Here is an 18,395-nt window from a genome sequence, read left to right on the forward strand (position 1 = left end):
CAGGGGGGATTCCTGCAGTTTTTCATTTTTTTTGTGAGTGATGGAATTTAAACACCATGTCCATCCAAGTTTGGAGACAAACCAAAAGAAAGGCTTTATGTAGCAATGGTTTAGTGGTCCAAACCTGCTTATGCCAGACCTGTCTGCCCTTTGGTTCCTTAATAAAAGACTTTAATACTAATCTCTGGTTCTTCAAGGACAGGACATCATAACCTTACTTGTTGTCCACATGTACTGCACATCAAGCACATGCACAACATAGCCAAGGAGTAATGATCTTGGTTTAATCAGAGACAGTCCCTAAATCTGCTGACAGATTTGGCACTAATGTCTATGGTGTAACTACTGTCTATTTTAATGGTTCTCTGTACATAAATAGGGGTATTTTGTCCAAACCAGTCCTAAAGGTCCAGTGTACTCCCAGATGAATGAAATGGCTGACCATGCAAGCAGAAGGGGACAGGGAATAATTTGATATAACTAATTTGGAAAGCAGAAAAATATGTTGGTGCATTGCCTAATAAATAAATTTGTACAGTACATGTAACATTACTATGACAAAAAAAACATATTTTTAAATTGTACATTGGGAAAGCTTCTTTAGGCTTAGGCCCCAAGTAGCAGAAACACAGCGTTTTTCGTTGCAGATTTTGCTGCAGTTATAAAGTGCACGATTCATCTTTTGTGATTTGTGGGGTCCGCTTCACTACAATTGATTCGGTGGCATCCATGTCCCTATGGCTGTCTGTGGCAGGACAGTTCAGTTTCACTCACATGAACATGATTGAGAGGCAGTACCAGACAGATGCAAGGATGAAAGCAGCATTATGGTAGTCAGTGATGGGACGCTGCCATGGTCCCTAGTGGATCATTTAAGGTACTGGGTCAGGACAGTAGGCGGTTACAATTAGCAAATGATGGATGAGCCTCAATTAAAGCACATTTCAAGAACTATAAAGTAATACAGAATATATAGGGGAATGTGAACATAATCATAACAATCTACATGGATATACTTGACTAAAAGATAGTTAAGTGCTCTACAATGAAAGACTGGAGAACTTGGGCACATGGTATGGTAATAACTAAAACATCTTTTAGGCTAGGCCCCACGGGATGTCCCGCAGCTAAAAAGCTCTATGGGAAAAACCACAGTGGCAACGCATCTCTGTTCTTCCCGCAGCGCTTCAAACAGAAAGTTCGCTGATTTTTCCTCCGCGGACTTTGTTACAATTATACCTATGGGAAAACCGATGGCGTTTCTGTAGGTATAATTGACAGGCTGCAATTTCAAAACCTGCCTGTACTGTAAAATGCCACGAATTTTCAAGCGGCGGTTCCGCTGCAGACAAATTGCGGCGTTTCAATCCTGTGGGGCCTTTAGGCCCCATGTTGCAGAAACACAGCTTTTTTTTTGCTGCAGATTATGCTGTGTTTTTTTCAGCCAAACCAGGAGCGGACTGAGCAGAAAGTAGAAGTATACATACTTTCTATATCCTATTCCTTTTTACGCCACTATTGGCTTTGGCTCAAAAAAACGGAAACAAAAAAGATGCTTTTCCACAACATCGGGCCTTAGCCTTAAAGTTCTAAAAAAACGTTGAATGCGACAGCGGCCTAAATCTTGAGATTTTTCTGTAAAAATGGTGTGCAGCCTTCTAATGGCTGGCAATCTGTCTATTTGCAAGAATCACTGCACTTCCAAAATTAAACTGCAATGTAGAGTAGTGAGGTTGAGTCCACACAGGACATACTAGTAGCAGATTACCTGTGGAAGACTTTGCACTGCAGTGTGGCAGCAAAGTGGTTGATAATTCAACAAATCTCATCTGCACAAAGTGTAAATTGGCCTTGCAGGTTCCACAAGTTGCAATGCAAAAGGGTAACGGCAGCAGCCAACCTGCGGCGCTTGCCCTGTCAATTCAGCCACAAGAAACTTGCTCATTTTGAAAAATCTACTGCTGATGTCCCGCAATGGGAAGTTTCCCGTATGGAGCCAGACTCTTTGAACAAGGAATATACATAAGATAGATACAAATAAAGCAACTCTACACTCATTTGTATGGTAAATCTAATCCTGTGAAATTGCTAAAAATATACAGATTTATCTTCACATCTGACTACAATTATCTGATTAGAAGCTATATCCCAGTAGTATCAAGCAGCAACCGCTATGTGAGTTTACCAGTAGGGAATCCATCTTATTTTATTCTGTAGAACAGGGAAAGACGGCAGGAGAAATGTGAACGGCTTTTGATCAACCAAAGTCACTTAGTATTTAATAAGTGAAGACAGGCAAACATTCTCTACACAACACTCCTGAATACTTTGCACTGACATTTCATACCTGCATTGTGCTTTGCCAGATATTTGTCTTTATACTGCTTCTTTTTCTTGCCAAACCATGTACAGCTGGCTTGCTGCTCTTGCTTTGTCTTTTCCATTGCGATGCAGGCAACACGCCTGAAAAATGACAACATAAAAATATCAATGTTAATAGACCCAAATATATATAAAAGCAGAACCCCTATACAAAATGTTATGCTATAAATCCATGTAAATGAAATAAAAAAATATACTGAAGGATAAAATATCTCTCTGACTATCAAAAGGCAACACAATTTCAATTTCAATCATAGTTACCAGGAAATGACAAACGCTTTAGCTGAATTTATTTTTTATCAAGTTTTCAAAGATCAACCTGTCCCAGAATTATGGGAAGAAGAAAGTATGGAGAATGCTCATGTTTCATATTACACCACATCCTCTATAAAACATAATGGAGGCAGTGTGATGGCATGGGCATGCATGACTTCCAATGGCGCTGGGTCACTAGTTATTATTGATGATGTGACAGAAGACAGGAGCAAGCGGGTGAATTCTGATGTGTACCGGGATATATTTTCTGTTCAGATTCAACCAAATGTAGCAACGTTGATTGGATATTGCTTCGTAGTACAGATGGACAATGACCCAAAACATACTGCAAAAGCATTCTAGATTTTTTTTAAAGGCAAAAAAGTGGAATATTCTGCAATGGCCAGTCAATCACGAAATCGGGCATGCTTTTCACTTGCCGAAGAGAAAACATAAGGCAAAAAGACCTACAAACAAGCAACAACTCAAGAGAGCTGCAGTAAAGTCCTGGCAAAGCATAACAAAGGAGGAAACCCAGCATTGGGTGATGTACATGGGTTGCATTGCCATTGCCTGCACAGAATACTCTACATATATTAAAAAAAAAGAACATTTTATTTATGGCTATTTTAATTTGTCCAATTAGTTTAGAGCCCCTGAATAGAGGTGGCTTTCTAGTAAAATGGCTGCAATTCTTAAATGTTTCACAGGATATTTTGGTTCAGCCCCTTGCATTAAACCTGAAAGTATAAACTTCAATTGTATCTCAGATTTCTTTATTTGAAATCCAACACGGTGACTGCAGAGGCCAAACCATGAAAATTGTGTCACTGCCCAAATATTTCTGGATGTATCGTTGTGGACAAAAAAAATAGCAAACAGGAGTCAATAAAAAATAAAAGCAAAAAAACACACAATCAGAATAACGTAAATGTAGTCTATGGTTAAAACCTAATTTTAAAACACTTTGAAACCAATTTTGTAATCTCCAGTTGATAAAACAAGATGAATATGGTGACTACTTTATGTAAGTGTCCCCTGACTTGCGTCTGCCATTAGAGGAAGGTCTGAGCTGAATGTGCCCAATATTTACCGTACATTTTACCCCTCTCTCTGTTCAGTTCTGCCTATGCCCCCTTTGACCTCAAAGAGAAATAGTGCCCTTCTCCGTGTCCCCCATACAGTATAATGGTTGGTTCTTCATGCAGGATACGACCTTAGTGCCTCCACACACTATAATATTTATTAGGAGCATCCATATGGTAAAATGTAAATGTAAAATGTTCTTTCTCCACACCACTTATAGTTGTGGCAGCAGGGAATGACAGTCGTTTCTTAGTTTGGGGATTGGTATCTGTTGCTGCTGCATACACAGGAGTAAAGTGGCTGGTTAGCTGTGTAGGCAGCAGAGACGACTGCAGGTCCCCGCTGCTGCTGTAATGTAGCAGTGAGAAAGTGACAGTGGTTTAGAGATCAGTCTTTCGCAATACAAGGAGGCAGGGATCAGGACTGCTGGAGGCCATGGTCTGGGTTTAGACTGCGGTCTGCCAGTTGCATACCTCCCAACCGTCCCGATTTCCGCGGGACATTCACGATTTGGGTGACATGTCCCGCGGTTCCGGTTGGAAGGAGGTATGTCCCAATTTCAGCTCAGATCTGCGTCCAGAGGACGCAGATCTGTGTTGAACACATATGCGGCTGAAGCAAGGAGCTGACACAGGTCAGCTCCTCGCTTCGCCGCTGCCGCCGGCTACTGGCTTGTAGACGTGATGTGATGATCGCGTCTACAAGCCAGTAGCCGGCGGCAGCGGCGAAGCGAGGAGCTGACCTGTGTCAGAATGACACTGGGGGCAGAGATGGAGAGGACGGCATGACACTGGGGGCAGAGATGGAGAGGACGGCATGACACTGGGGGCAGAGATGGAGAGGATGGCATGACACTGGGGGAAGAGATGGAGGGGACATGAATCTGGGGGCAGAGATGGAGAGGACATGAATCTGGAGGCAGAGATGTGGAGACATGAATCTGGGGGCAGAGATGGAGGGGACATGAATCTGGGGGCAGAGATGGAGGGGACATGAATCTGGGGGCAGAGATGGAGGGACATGAATCTGGGGGCAGAGATGGAGGGGACATGAATCTGGGGGAAGAGATGGAGGGGACATGAATCGGGGGGTAGAGATGGAGGGGACATGAATCTGGGGGCAGAGATGGAGGGGAAATGAATCTGGGGGCAGAGATGGAGGGGACATGAATTTGGGAGCATAGATGGAGGGGGGACATGAATCTGGGGGCAGAGATGGAGGGACATGAATCTGGGGGGCAGAGATGGAGGGACATGAAACTGGGGGCAGAGATGTGGGGACATGAATCTGGGGGCAGAGATGGAAGGGGGACATGAAACTGGGGGCAGATGAAGGGTGTATAAGAAACTGCGGGAGAGATTGAGGGGGGACATATAATTTACGGGTGACTGTAGGAGGATTATACTGTGTGCGGGCACATGAAAAATTAATGAGTGGGCGGAGTCAACACAAAGTGGGCAGGGTTAAATTTGCTGCAGCGCAAGCTGCTCAGAACATACAAATGATCTATATAAAATATAGATCCATTAACCTCTGACTGCAGATCAACAATGAACCACTGTTGAACAATGAGCAAGTCCCGCCCCCTCTAGATGGCCATCCAAGATGAACTGACCAGCAGGAGGTTAACCCCTGTGATCTCTGCAGGATTCTCTCTTTTTTTTGTTAGTTTGTGTCATGGTTATGTGAAAATTCAATCTGCAGACTAATAAATCGGGGGCTACGATTCTTTCTTAATTCATTACTAGGTGTAGGGTTTCTTTTATATGCTCTACAAAGGCATGGTTCAGAAATGTAGCATTTAAACAATAGGATATTTAGGTAAATGTATACTGTAGTATCAACTTTAAGCGCACCTGTTACTTTATTGGACACTTCCGAAATCATGTTACTCCTCGTGTACAGACATAGCAGTGTATCCTGGTCATTATAGGATTTATATTTAGTAGTATCCCCTCTGAATGCTGAAGCTGGAATTTGTAACTCCCTTTAAACTGATGGCTGGAGACTACCTACCATACATGGCTCACAGTAAGTACAGGAGAACCTGCAAAGGTTGGACTTCACAGACCTGTGTGCTCTTCTAATCTCATCTTCTATTTTACTATATCTCTCTCACTCTCAAACATCCCCAGGACCATGCTGAATATACATAGAGTAGTGACCTGTACTGATGCAAATAAAGCACTTTAGGTGTGACATAAAGCTACAGCAGGAGTCTACACTTGTTTTCTTCTCTATAGACTTTTGCAGATATGGGTCATTTGTCATATGATCTGCAGTCACTCTCAAAACAGACATCGCAGTAATTTTTGGAGTGAAAGGTAGTATAGGAGAGGGGATAGAAGGGAAACAGCGTTATAAGAGCAGTAAAGCATTTCTCTCCGATAAGACACACTACAAAGTTGCTTACATTCTCCTGTACTATTCATCTATGTAGGTTTGTTGAAACAGCGCATATTTAACGCTGTTAAACAACGAACAATAGTGATCCAACAACAGCCCAAAGGCTGCTATCTCACAATCTATGCACTTTAAATGTAAATTGCACAAATGCTATTACCTTGTTGCTTTCAAAGGACAACAGTATATTTTGTGCCTTAAAATTTGTTTTACCCTGTTTCCCAGGAGATGCTGAAAATACAGCAATTAGATCATCATAAAAGTAAATCTGCCCCAACAGATGAATGTTTACCACACAACTGAATTGTAAATAGGGTCATAAAACCACGGCTTATTTCAACTGACAGTAATTCTCATTGAAGAGGGGAATCTAAAAGCAGGTCCATGAATAGATGCAATACATTTACTAAGTGTAAAGTTCTTACAACAGACAGATTTAAAAGGGGTTGTGCTGCTAAGCTGCTTATTCCATATACAAAGACTAGGGGATAAGTATCTGACTGCTGGGGGCCCAATTGCTGGATCACGGACAACAGGGGACCAAAAGTCCTTCTAGACCAGGGGTGGGCAATTAATTTTGGCATGAGAAATTGTAACGGTTCTAGAGGGCTATGTGCGCCGTGACAAATTTAGCTCCACCCAATTCTACGCTGACTCCGCCCATTCTCAATGATCTTTCCATGTACCCCCACAAAGTATAATCCTCCTACAGTCACCCTAACATTATACACCTCCACATTATAACGTTTCCTTCCAACTGTCCCAAAGTGTTAAGTCCCTCTCCTGGTGCCCCAGTATAAAGCAGAAACTAGAGGGGGCATTAAACAGTGGGGATAGTTGGAGGGGGACATTAAACTGGGGGCAACTAGAGGCAGACATGTCCCCCTTCAGCTACCCCCCATGGTTTAATATCCTCCTCCAGCTGCCCCAGTTTAATGTCACCCTCCATCTTCCCCCTAGTTTAATGTCCCCTCTCCATGTGCATTCAGTTTAACTGTCCCCCTACATCTGCCCCTAGTTCCCCCCCTCTTGCTCACACATGCTGTCTCTTCTCTCTATCATCCAGCAGCCTCCATTGCCGGCAGCTTGCAGCAAGCACACAGTCCCGTGTGGCTCCGCCCACTAATGAGTCATAGCCTATCCTGGTGATAGGCTGTGATGACATCTTCACAGGTCCTTGAACACACTTCCAAAAGCTATGCGGGCCGGACAGAAGCAGTCAGAGGGACAGATGTGGCCCACGGGCCGTACATTGCCCAGGTCTGTTCTAGAGCCTCCTTGTGTGACCAGTGCTCCATTCCCTGCTATGGGGTTGCTGACAGTATAATTTTTAGAAGTACCCGCAGGCCCATAGCGGTGGGTAGGGGTTAAGCATCTCATTAGTCACATAAAAATTGCAAAAACATCTAAAAATTTTTTCACTTTTGCAGATTTTTAATTTATGGTTCTAATAAATATTGCTGGCACATATCTCTGGTGCCTTATGTGGCAACCTAACATTTTAATTCTGTCTGCATCCTGCTTTTATTACTTGTTAATTTTTCTTTCAATGTAGCTTTACAAGACCATGTATTTTGTCGGCACATAAGATGTTTTGATCAATTTTTATTACTTTTTTTTTTTTTTTTTGAGATTGAGATGAACTGAAAACATGAATTGTGGCATTTCAGTTTTAAAGTTTAGACATCCCCTTGTAAACCTACTGTAATATTGTAAATTTTATTTTAATCTGCGAAAATCTCAGGGATAGGACAGAAACCCTGCAGCACCTCAACATCTTGACTTAAGCGGCATCTCTCACACAGCAACATAAGGTACAGTCCCACCCATAGAAGGTGGGGGGTTCTTGTTTATACATTTGGTTTTATATTAGTAAGGTTTTGCACTAGAGAGCGCCCTCTGTTGCATGTTTTCTGTCAGCTTCATACCTTTGCTTCTAGGGGAGAAGTCCTAAGGCATACAGAGTGCTGTGAGGCATTTTCATAGTTTTCACATACTTAAATAAATATAGTGGGGAAAATAAGTATTTGATACAATGGCAGTTTTGTAAATTTTCCCAATTGGAGTGGTCACGTGACCGCTGAGGCATATCAGTGGTCTAAGCAAGAGTACCCGTAAAGTCACAGAAGACCTCCAGAAGAGACGCAGTAGAAGCTGCCGAAACAAAAGAACAGGGATGCACGGGAGGACTTTGGAGCATTAGGGACAAGAGAGTATGCTTTTTTGCTTTTTTTTTTTTTTAAATATTTTTCAATGACCTGGGTGATTTAAAAGGGTTGCCTATTTTTGTCTGGACAACCCCTTTAAAATTTTAAACGCTATTCACTGGGTAATAGATAACCAGTGAAAGGATTAGTTAGACTGAACAAGGATGAGGGTGTAAGTGGTGGATAAAGTGAATTGCGAAGTTTAGGGTGGACAGGAGGAAAGCAAGAGCAACTGCTGGGAGGCCATGGAGAAGGGTGTTATAGTAATCTTAAATGCGAGATAATGGGGCGTGGACTAGCATTTCTGAAGTTTCAGGGGTGAGAAAGGAGTGGGGGCTTGAAGGTTAGGTTGGAATGAAAGGTTACTCCAGATAATGGACTAGTGGGAATAGGTAAGTGTGGCACCTTTACTTTGGTAGATGGGTCAACATAGGGGCGGTGAGATTATGAACTCTGTTTTTGAAAAAGCATTAAGAGGGTAAGGAGGCAGTCTGCTAGACTCTCAAATACATATCTTTCTAGCCCAGACATTACCTCTCTTGACCAGAGCTTAAAGGGATTCTACCACTAAAACACATTTTTTTCTAGTTACCACGTCGGAATAGCCTTTAAAAAGGCTATTCGTCTCTTACCTGTGGAAGTGCTCTCCGCCGCGCCGTTCGTTCAAAATACCGGTTTGTACCGGTATGCTAATTAGTTCTCTCGCAGCTATGGGGGCATCCCCATCGCAGGAGCAGCGATGGGGGCGTCCCCATTGCAGCTCGAAAACCGACCACAGCGCCGCCTCTCTGGTCTTCGGTGTCCTCCCCTTGCTTCTTCAGCGTCTGTCGGACGCCTGCACAGTACGCTCTGTTTGGCGAAGATTGCCGAACGTATTGTGCATGCGCGAAATTGCGGTCCCAGCCATAGTGCGGGCACCGCAATTTCGCGCATGCGCAGTACGTTCGGCAATCTTCGCCGAACAGAGCATACTGCGCAGGCGTCCGACAGACGCTGAAGAAGCAAGGGGAGGATACAGAAGACCAGAGAGGCGGCACTGCGGTCGGTTTTCGAGCTGCAATGGGGACGCCCCCATTGCTGCTCCTGCGATGGGGACGCCCCCATTGCTGCGAGAGAACTAATTAGCATACTGGTACAAACCGGTATTTTGAACGAATGGTGCGGTGGAGAGCACTTCCACAGGTAAGAGATGAATAGCCTTTTTAAAGGCTATTCCGACGTGGTAACTAGAAAAAAATGTGTTTTAGTGGTAGAATCCCTTTAAGTGTCTTTGGTATAACAATGGTATTGAGAACCATTGGATTGAAAGAGTTGGCCGAGGGCATAGTTGGAGAAAGGAAAGGGTCCAGGGCAGAGATACCTACAGAAAGAGAGCGTGGTAAGAAGGTGCTGAATGTGCGGTTGGTGAGATATGAAGAAATCCAGGTGAGGGCCAAAACTGTGAGGTCAAGGCATAAGAGTTTGCAACAAGAGGGAGTGTTCAACTGTGTCAAAGGCAGAGGAGAGGTCTAGGAGGAGGAGGGGAACAGAGTAGTGCAGTCTGACAGCAGGTAGTTTGAGACTTTGGTTAGGATGGCTTCAGTGCAGTGATGGGGTGGAAGTCTGACTGTAGTCTGTCAAAGAGTAAGGGTAGATGCACAGGACCGTGTTTCACCAACTCGGTCCATGTGTTAGCTAGATTAATCAGCTTGAACTTCATGCTGGGAGCGGGACTCCTAGCTTCCTAATTTTCTTTGATGGTAGGAGACCCTACCTCTGTACCAATTACAGTATATAGATTACTATACTGCTATGAGTCCTGCATGAAGTTCAAGCCGGTAAATATGACTAACACACTCGGCTGAATTCACGGGTGAAACAATGTCGTGTGCAGCTACCCCAAGTGGGACGAGATACAGGAGGATAGTTCAAAGTAAACATGTTGTTCAAGGAGTTTTGATGCTTATGGAAGCAGTGAAATGAGGCGACAGTTGGGTGGAGAGGACGGGTTGAGTGATGGTTTAAGGATGACCAATGTTACTCTTCTGTGTATGGGTAACTTTAGTAGTTAGTTGCAAGATACAGGATTTCTAAGAGATATGTGAACTTAAGGCTCTGCTTCCTTTGTGCAAGTTATTTTAAATATTAGAAATATATCTAATATGAAAATCATCCAGAACTATTTTTTTTTGTAACTTTTGGAAGTTTAATGCTATAAAAAAATGAAAAATAATCTTGTCCTTTATATCAGTGATCACAATTACATATTCTCAGTTGAAAGGCTGTCCACTGTCGGTTCACTGAAGATGTACGAGAAAGATATTATCTGCAGGGCGTGTTCATTATAAGGATAGGCTACATAGTTTTGGTCATGGCTCCCGTTGTGTGACCAAAAGGCACATTTTTTAAAGGCACATTTTAATATCACTTCATTATACTCTTCATCTGGGAAAGCTGATTGATTTAAAACAGAATCACTAAGCCTTCCCAGGTTTTTAAAGATATGAAATGATATTTATATGGGAATACTTTTTTGTAATCCTACCATTTCAATCTCTGGGAAAGTTGGGTAACAAGTATTGTAATGTTAATCATGTATACATCTTGGGGTATTTCTAAATAAGATAGACAAAGGTCTGAAGAGCACAAAATCCTATTTTTTTTTTTTTATTTTTTTTTAAGCTGGGTGACCATGCACATGGCCTCCATTAGATAGCTCACAGTGATGGACCCCACTACTGTGTCCCTACATAACTCTGCATTTGAGAACTGTATGGAATTTTTCTCCATTTTACAGGAAATTACAATTAATGGTTTCCATGTCAGGGTAGTAAAACGGAGTATTGTGAAAAGGGAAGAAGGTGTGAGTATGTTCTAACTTGCCAGATGTTCCCTACTCATTTGTCTCAGTCATGCTGTCCTCTGGTAGTCACACTAATGGGAAGGCATAAGGCAACACCATGCATAGTGAAGGAGCGCTGCTCAGATTTAAGAGACCTCCACCCTCCCGGGTTATAGTTGTGCTTGGCAATAAGCAGTAAAGAAATCCTCTCTGTTGTGCTGAAAATGCACACCAGGACCAAAGCAAGAAACAGAAACAGAGTCGACTGTGGAGATCGCTGCCCAATATGTGTCCACATGCCACCAAGTGAGGGGAAAATGAGACCCCAAAGACTATTATACCCCAAATCACCCGCCCCACACCCACCATCCTCCCCCCAACCTCGACTTTCCCTCCCCACTTTACTTGCTTTAGCAATGCCAAATATCTATTCAGATGTGCCAATAAGGCTTCTTTGATTCTTGAATACAGATAAATAAATAACTACCTAATAAAAGAATAAAACTCTATGTACTATCCACATCAAGCCCCATCCTACACATATATATCAAACATTCACAATAGACTCTCTCAAATACATGTTTCTTTATTTCCTGAAAGACCCCCTTCGGTAATCACTTACCATTCCTGTAGCTCAGGAGAAGGAATGAGCCCGGCAGTACCATTTTTAGCATTCTCCAGTTTGCCTTGCCACCAGTTGTGATCATCTTTACTAATAATTTGAATAATGTCGCCAACTCTAAATCTGATGCCGGCTTCTTTACAGGGTATTAAGTCATCCTTTGCAGGATCATATTCGAACTGTGCTCGTACATATATCTAGAAAACAATACATATGTATATTTTATAGCTAGAGAAATCTATGAATAGATCTATAAAGAAAAATAGGTTAAACTGATACATGACAAGACAAATGTTTGCTAGCTCACACGAAAAAGAAGAATTTGCAGAGCAAAGCATGCAAGGAGAATAGACATGTTTCCTACAGATACTGAGATACAATAAAATCACAACGGAACAACTAACGCTATATAATATATGGTCTAACAGTAACAGACTAGTTTAACGTAAAATAATGACGAAGCAGGATGGCGTTTAGCATCTATCCTTATCCAAATAGTGTCTTAGCTTCTTCAATACAATGAATAGTTTTAGAGGGATTCATCCTAAGAATGTAAGTGTAACATAGAATCACACACAAAAACATAATGTAGAAAGTGAGAAGTATTCTCATCAGGACATTTATGGCTATATCTACAGCAGGGGCGTAACTACCGCCATAGCAGTGGAGGCAGCTGCCACAGGGCCCGGGACATTAGGGGCACGGTGACAGCCGCTACCGCTGCTATCATTATACTCGGGGGTCTTTGCAGACCCCCGAGTATAATGATCGGCGCACCGGGAGAGGTAAGGGAACGTAACAAACACTGTTACTTACCTCTCCACAATCCTGGCAGGCCTCCTTCCTTCTTGTCTGACGTCTCATGAACCTGGCCTGCTTCCCAGGTCATGTGACGTCCGACGTCATAGAACAAGGACGGCAGTGGAGAAGACAGCATAGGAGCCGGGAGACAGGTAAGAAATAGCAATTTTTTATGTTTTTATTCCCCCGGGTCTCCGATTATTATACTCTGGGGTCTGAAAAGCCCACTATGGACTACAATACTGTGTGCAGGGGCCACTATGAGGGATAATACTGTGTGCAGGGGCCACTATGGGGGATAATACTGTGTGCAGGGGCCACTAAGGGACATAATACTGTATGCAGGGACCACTACGGGCTATAATACTGTGTGCAGGGGCCACTAATGGACATAATACTGTATGCAGGGACCACTACGAGCTAGAATACTGTGTGCAGGGGCCACTATGGGGGATAATACTGAGTGGAGGGGCCATTATGGGGGATAATACTGTGTGCAGGGGCCACTAAGGGACATAATACTATGTGCAGGGACCACTATGGGCTATAATACTGTGTGCAGGGGCCACTATGGGGGATAATACTGTGTGCAGGGGCCACTATGGGCTATAATAATGTGTGCAGGGGCCACTATGGGGGATAATACTGTGTGCAGGGGCGCCACTAATGGACATAATACCGTGTGCAGGGCTTACTAAGGGACATAATAGAGTGCGGGGGAGGGGGTCGGTCGAGGTCTTCGGCGTCGGTTGGGGGGGCCCATGTCAAAAGTTCGCCACGGGGCCCCGCCATTCCTAGTTACGCCACTGATCTACAGGCTATTTTAGGAACTATTGTCCAAGTGAAAGGAATCTCCCAGTGGTATTTTCTGGCATCCTAGGGCTGTGGTGGCTGTGCCCCATTGATTAAAATGCATTATATACAATTATTTTCTCATCTCTAATTCTAATACATGCTTTACATCTAAGCAAGGGAAATATCTGTGTGATGAAACATTTTTTCTGAGCATATGTAAAGTGAGATTAATAATGATGGATGAGATTTAACAAGAATAATTATGAATGTAATAGATTAGAAGACCAACAATTCACACATAGTCTATTCACCTGTCGTCCTTTTGTTTGAGTAGTTGATGGTATGTCCTGCAGAACAAAGTGAACCCAGAAGACATGTGCATCTTATTAACAGTTTGATCTCTATAGCAGACATTATTAGCACTTTCAATGTAATAGTGTAATTAATAAATATGGTTGACACAGAATAAAACAAAGCTGGAGATGTTTAGCTGAAGCTTAAGGAAGCAGAACGTTGTAAGCACAGGAATGATGCTCAGCAAAACAAAACAAGATTATCAGCATCTTCAACACAAATGCATTGGTAAAATAATAGCAAGTGTCATGTTCAGTCAATGCTTGTGTATAGACGGACCTGACTGAGTTATTGTAAAGAACTGCGAATATTAATATTGATGAAATTTCCCAAAAACCCCAAAACAAAAACACTATATATTTTGGAAAACCGCTATAACTTTTTAATTAAGTTTTTTGAGTCAAAGCCAAAAGTAGTAGGTGAAATTAAAGTTCTTTACTCAAAAAGCAGAATGGAAAGATGCAGCATTTTTCCAAAAACCTCATAAAGACAACCCCCAATCCATATACCCTCTTAGGGCATGTGGAAGTTACAGGGTGGTCATTATCTGAACGGCTGCCAAGTAACACTACACTGCCTTTGTGGAGGAAATACCTGACTGGCATCAGTCGCTACCCCACCCAAAAAAAAAATTGGCTGATTGGCGGGGACCTGGCCAACCACTTGCTCATCTCAGGTACTGTAATTTGAATGGGGTTACCTCTGAGAAGATAACCTCTTTGGTATCATACATTTATAAATATGAACTTCTTATAGCAGAGTTTTTTTTCCTCGCTACAATCAATGTCTTGGAATAGGAAAAAAAATGAAAAGCCAACATGCAAATTTGCTGTTAAGCTAGAACAAATGTGATTACACTAAATATGGGATTTTGCTTAAAAAGCTGTGTCTGCAGAAGCAGCTCTCACTGCGTCATATAGCAAGCAATTTGTGTTAAAGATGTTCCAGAGAAAGGGCTGAAGAGCTGTGTGCAGCTAAGGCACATTTCAATATTTCAGCGTAAATTAACCCAACTACCACCGGAGAGCTTATACATAATAGGCCAGGCTCATGTTATGCAGAATAATTGCAGGTAACACAGCAGCTGAGGGCACACCAATTCATTAACTCAGATAGCGGAAACTAAATTCTGGGTCCAGACAGAGGTCCAGTTTTTGGTTTTCAAATTTGTGGCCTGTCTACTCCAAATGACAATGGGATGTGGATTCTGAGGATAAGCCAAATGTACTAGAAAGTTCCTAGAAATAGAAAAGCTGTATTCCATTCAAATATGTCAAGTAGAGTTTTCTCTTATATGAAAAATCATAACCTAAAGGAGAACCTTTTGCCACCTCCAAGTCCAGCTCCTTACATCAGTTAATAGATGCTGCTCCTCCGAGTCTGGCATATTTGGAATCTTTTGTCTAGTCCCTACCGTTCCCAGGCAATCAATGTTAGTTGTGGTTTCTGATATGCCATTTAGTTTCTTTACTGTCAGGAGGGGGGTGTTAGGCCCGGTTCTCATCTGCTTTTAGGTTTCCATTCCACTCTGTAAGTCCGCTTGGGGACCCTCAAAAACAGACCTATACGCATAAAAAAGCGGTTACCTAAGGAAACCCGCGGAATCACATACAACATCTGGAGAGAAATGTCCTCTCTCTCCACATTTTTCATGCTGAAACCACATGGATCTCATTATTGTTTATGGGGTCCACGGGTTTCCTTAGGTAACAGCTTTTTAATGTATATAGGTTTCTGTTCAGGGGGGTCCCCAAGTGGACTCCCAGAATGGAAACCCGAACACAGATGTGAACCGGGCCTCAGGCAGAAGGAGGCAAGGGGTGTGATTCTGAGCTCTGACACGGGCTGCCTCTGATTGGAGTACTGAATCATATCCCCCCTACCCGACACTGCCCTTCTGACATTACAGAGACTAAACAACACATCAGGAATCAAAACTACTGGTGCTCAAGAATAGTGGGGGCTAGAGAAAAAAGGCTCTGGTAACATTGGAGAGGTACCTATTAACATATGTCAAGAACTTGAATTGGTAGAGAAGGTGAAAGGTCCTCTTTAAAGGGGCTCTATCACTAGGAAAAGTCATTTTTAACTAATCACACCTTTGCATAGCCCTTAGAAAGTCTATTTCACACCTACCTATAGTATGTAGATTGCCTCACTGGTTTCTGAATAAGTCCGTTTATATTCATATGCTAATTAGTCTAGTGCACGATAGAAGGTGCACACCTCTCCTATTGTCTTCTATGGGAGACTGCTGCTGATGATGATGACTCAGCTTCCTGTTTGCTTCACACACATAGAAGATAATAGGAGAGAGGAGGCTGCTGGGAACTTCCTGTACTGGCTGGAGGCTCATTAGCATATGAATAAAAACGGACTTATTCAGAGACCACTGAGGCAATCTACATACAAAAGGTAAGTGTGGAATAGACTTTCTAAAGCCTATGCAAGCATGTGTTTAGATAAAAATGACTTTTCCCAGTGATAGAGCCCCTTTAAAGCAAACCTGACAGATGATTTCTGTTTCATTATCTGACAGCGGACTGTCATAATGGGAGAAAACCTGAGCTATAGATACAGCATATAATATATGAAGCAGGATATATGATTAAAAAGAAAATAAGGCTATGTTCACATCACATTTTTAGCAGATATGCTAAAATGGATGCAAGCAGAGGCCACCTCAGGTTCCAGATCAAAATATGGGTAGCTGCGACTGGATGCCGATGCACTGCACCGGCATCCAGTCGCGCACTCAGCTCCAGTTTAGGCTCAAATGAATGGGTCTAGTTGGGAGGGAGTGTCTTCAGGCGGAAAGAATGCCTGAAAGAATGAGCATCTCGCTTCTTCTTCCGGGAACCGGAACAAACGGCTCCCAGAAATAAGAACTGACCGGCTCCCATTGATTTAAAAAAAACCCATGTGAATTTACCCTAAGACGCCGGCCAGGCTTCACTCTGCTTTTAATACAAAAATCCTGCTTCAAATCACAAACATATATTTAGAGATTTGCTTCTCAGCCTCTACCACATACTGCTCTGAGACTGGGCAGGAGAAATCACTCAACTGTTTGTATTGAAATAGAAAGCACAGAAAAGAACACAAAAAATGTCCTTCGACAACTTACCAAAAGAGAAAAAATAAAGAAAGAAATAGGGGAAACAAAAAAATCTCCAACAAAACTGAAGTCACGTTAGGATGGGAATGGTTATCCATGAACTTAAAAACACATGTTAATACAGAATTTGTTGAGGACAACATTCCTTGCAACCCTGTTTATGTGTGCGTGTATATGTAGTTGCTGATCTTACCGATATAGAATTGTTAATGCTGCTATGACCATTAGCTGGGGACTGTCTGGATGTAGAGGGGGAATCTCTCTGAAATAAGATACAAGTTTTGTTAACACATTTCACTATTTCAAAAGCGCATAGTTACCACTGAATCAACAATGAAGAATTCTGTACACCAGTTGTATTGTTCTTCTGCTTCTTTAAAAATCACATGAATTCTGCAGCAATAGCCAAGCAGTACATTTAAAAAAAAAAAAAAAAAAAAAAAAATAGACATAACTGCAGTTCACCAATTCTCCACCAAGGGGAGCCCATTGTCCAGACAGTAACACATTGCTCAACAGTTGTAAATACATGACTGCTCTTCTCAGACAATCATAGAAATCTATATACAATTGCACTAAAATATCCATTTTTATCTTGGCTAGAAAACTCACGAGCTTTTATATGTTCACACAATTACTTCCAAAGAAATGTATGCGAACCATAAAATAAATGCCCAAGCTACAATGAGCTTTTGTGCTTAATTATATATGTATGAAGTCATATAGTATTTCTTCATTCACTTACACAGTGCAGTATATAGTACTTGCATCCATTTGTAGTAAAATGGTGGTGGTATAGTTAAAGAGATTCTATCATTAAAACAGTTTTTTTTTTTCTGCCTACCACGTAGGAATAGCCTTAAGAAAGGCTATTCTTCTCCTACCTTTAGATGTCTTCTCCGCGCTGCCATTCGGTATATAATCCGTTTTTTGTCAGAAAGCAAATGAGTTCTGACATAGCACTGGGGGCGTCCCCAATGCTGCAAGAGAAATCTCCAGCGCCGCCTCCATCTTCTTCAAGAATGGCCTTTCTCCACATCTTCTTCCAGCAGTGGTTTCAAACTTCTAGGCCTCGGGCAAAGCCGACTGCGCATGCCCATTGGCCTCAAGAAAATGGCCACTTACACAGTATTGTAAGCGGCCATTTTCTTGTGGCCGGCAGGTATGCACAGTCGGCTGCCTGAGGCCTAGAAGTTTGAAGCCAGCGCCGGAAGAAGACCTGTTCCTGAAGAAGATGGAGGCGGTGCTGGAGAGTTCTCTCGCAGCATTGGGGACGCCTCCAGTGCTGTTTGAGTTCTGGGGACCGCCCCCAGTGCTGCAGAGAACTCATTTGCATACAGACGGAAACCGGATTATATACCAAACGGCGGCGTGGAGGAGATATCAAAAGGTAGGAGAAGAATAGCCTTCCTTAAGGCTATTCTGACGTGTTAGGCAGAAAAAATTCAGTTTTAATGATAGGATCCCTTTAACTGATAAGGCCACAGTCTAAAACTCCCAAAGTAGCCATGCTATTTTCAGATTTCCCCCGATATAACAATATATGGGTGC

General features: G+C 42.5%; 1 protein-coding gene across 11 annotated transcripts in view; it reads right to left on the minus strand.

Annotated features, from left to right (window-relative positions):
- Nucleotides 1-18,395, minus strand: part of CASK (calcium/calmodulin dependent serine protein kinase) — a 211,070-nt gene that overhangs the window by 21,631 nt on the left and 171,044 nt on the right. For 6 of the 11 annotated variants that reach the window (XM_075264007.1, XM_075264008.1, XM_075264010.1 and 3 more), the window contains 4 exons: nt 17,038-17,106; nt 13,684-13,719; nt 11,777-11,973; nt 2,348-2,463 (listed from right to left, as the gene is read on the minus strand). In XM_075264007.1, coding sequence (XP_075120108.1) covers nt 2,348-2,463; nt 11,777-11,973; nt 13,684-13,719; nt 17,038-17,106 — 418 coding nt within the window. The remainder of the gene's footprint in view (nt 1-2,347; nt 2,464-11,776; nt 11,974-13,683; nt 13,720-17,037; nt 17,107-18,395) is intronic. The other 5 variants (XM_075264012.1, XM_075264015.1, XM_075264014.1 and 2 more) reach the window with 2 other exon arrangements.

The sequence above is a fragment of the Leptodactylus fuscus genome, chromosome 2, assembly GCF_031893055.1.
Source record: "Leptodactylus fuscus isolate aLepFus1 chromosome 2, aLepFus1.hap2, whole genome shotgun sequence".
NCBI lineage: Eukaryota > Metazoa > Chordata > Amphibia > Anura > Leptodactylidae > Leptodactylus > Leptodactylus fuscus.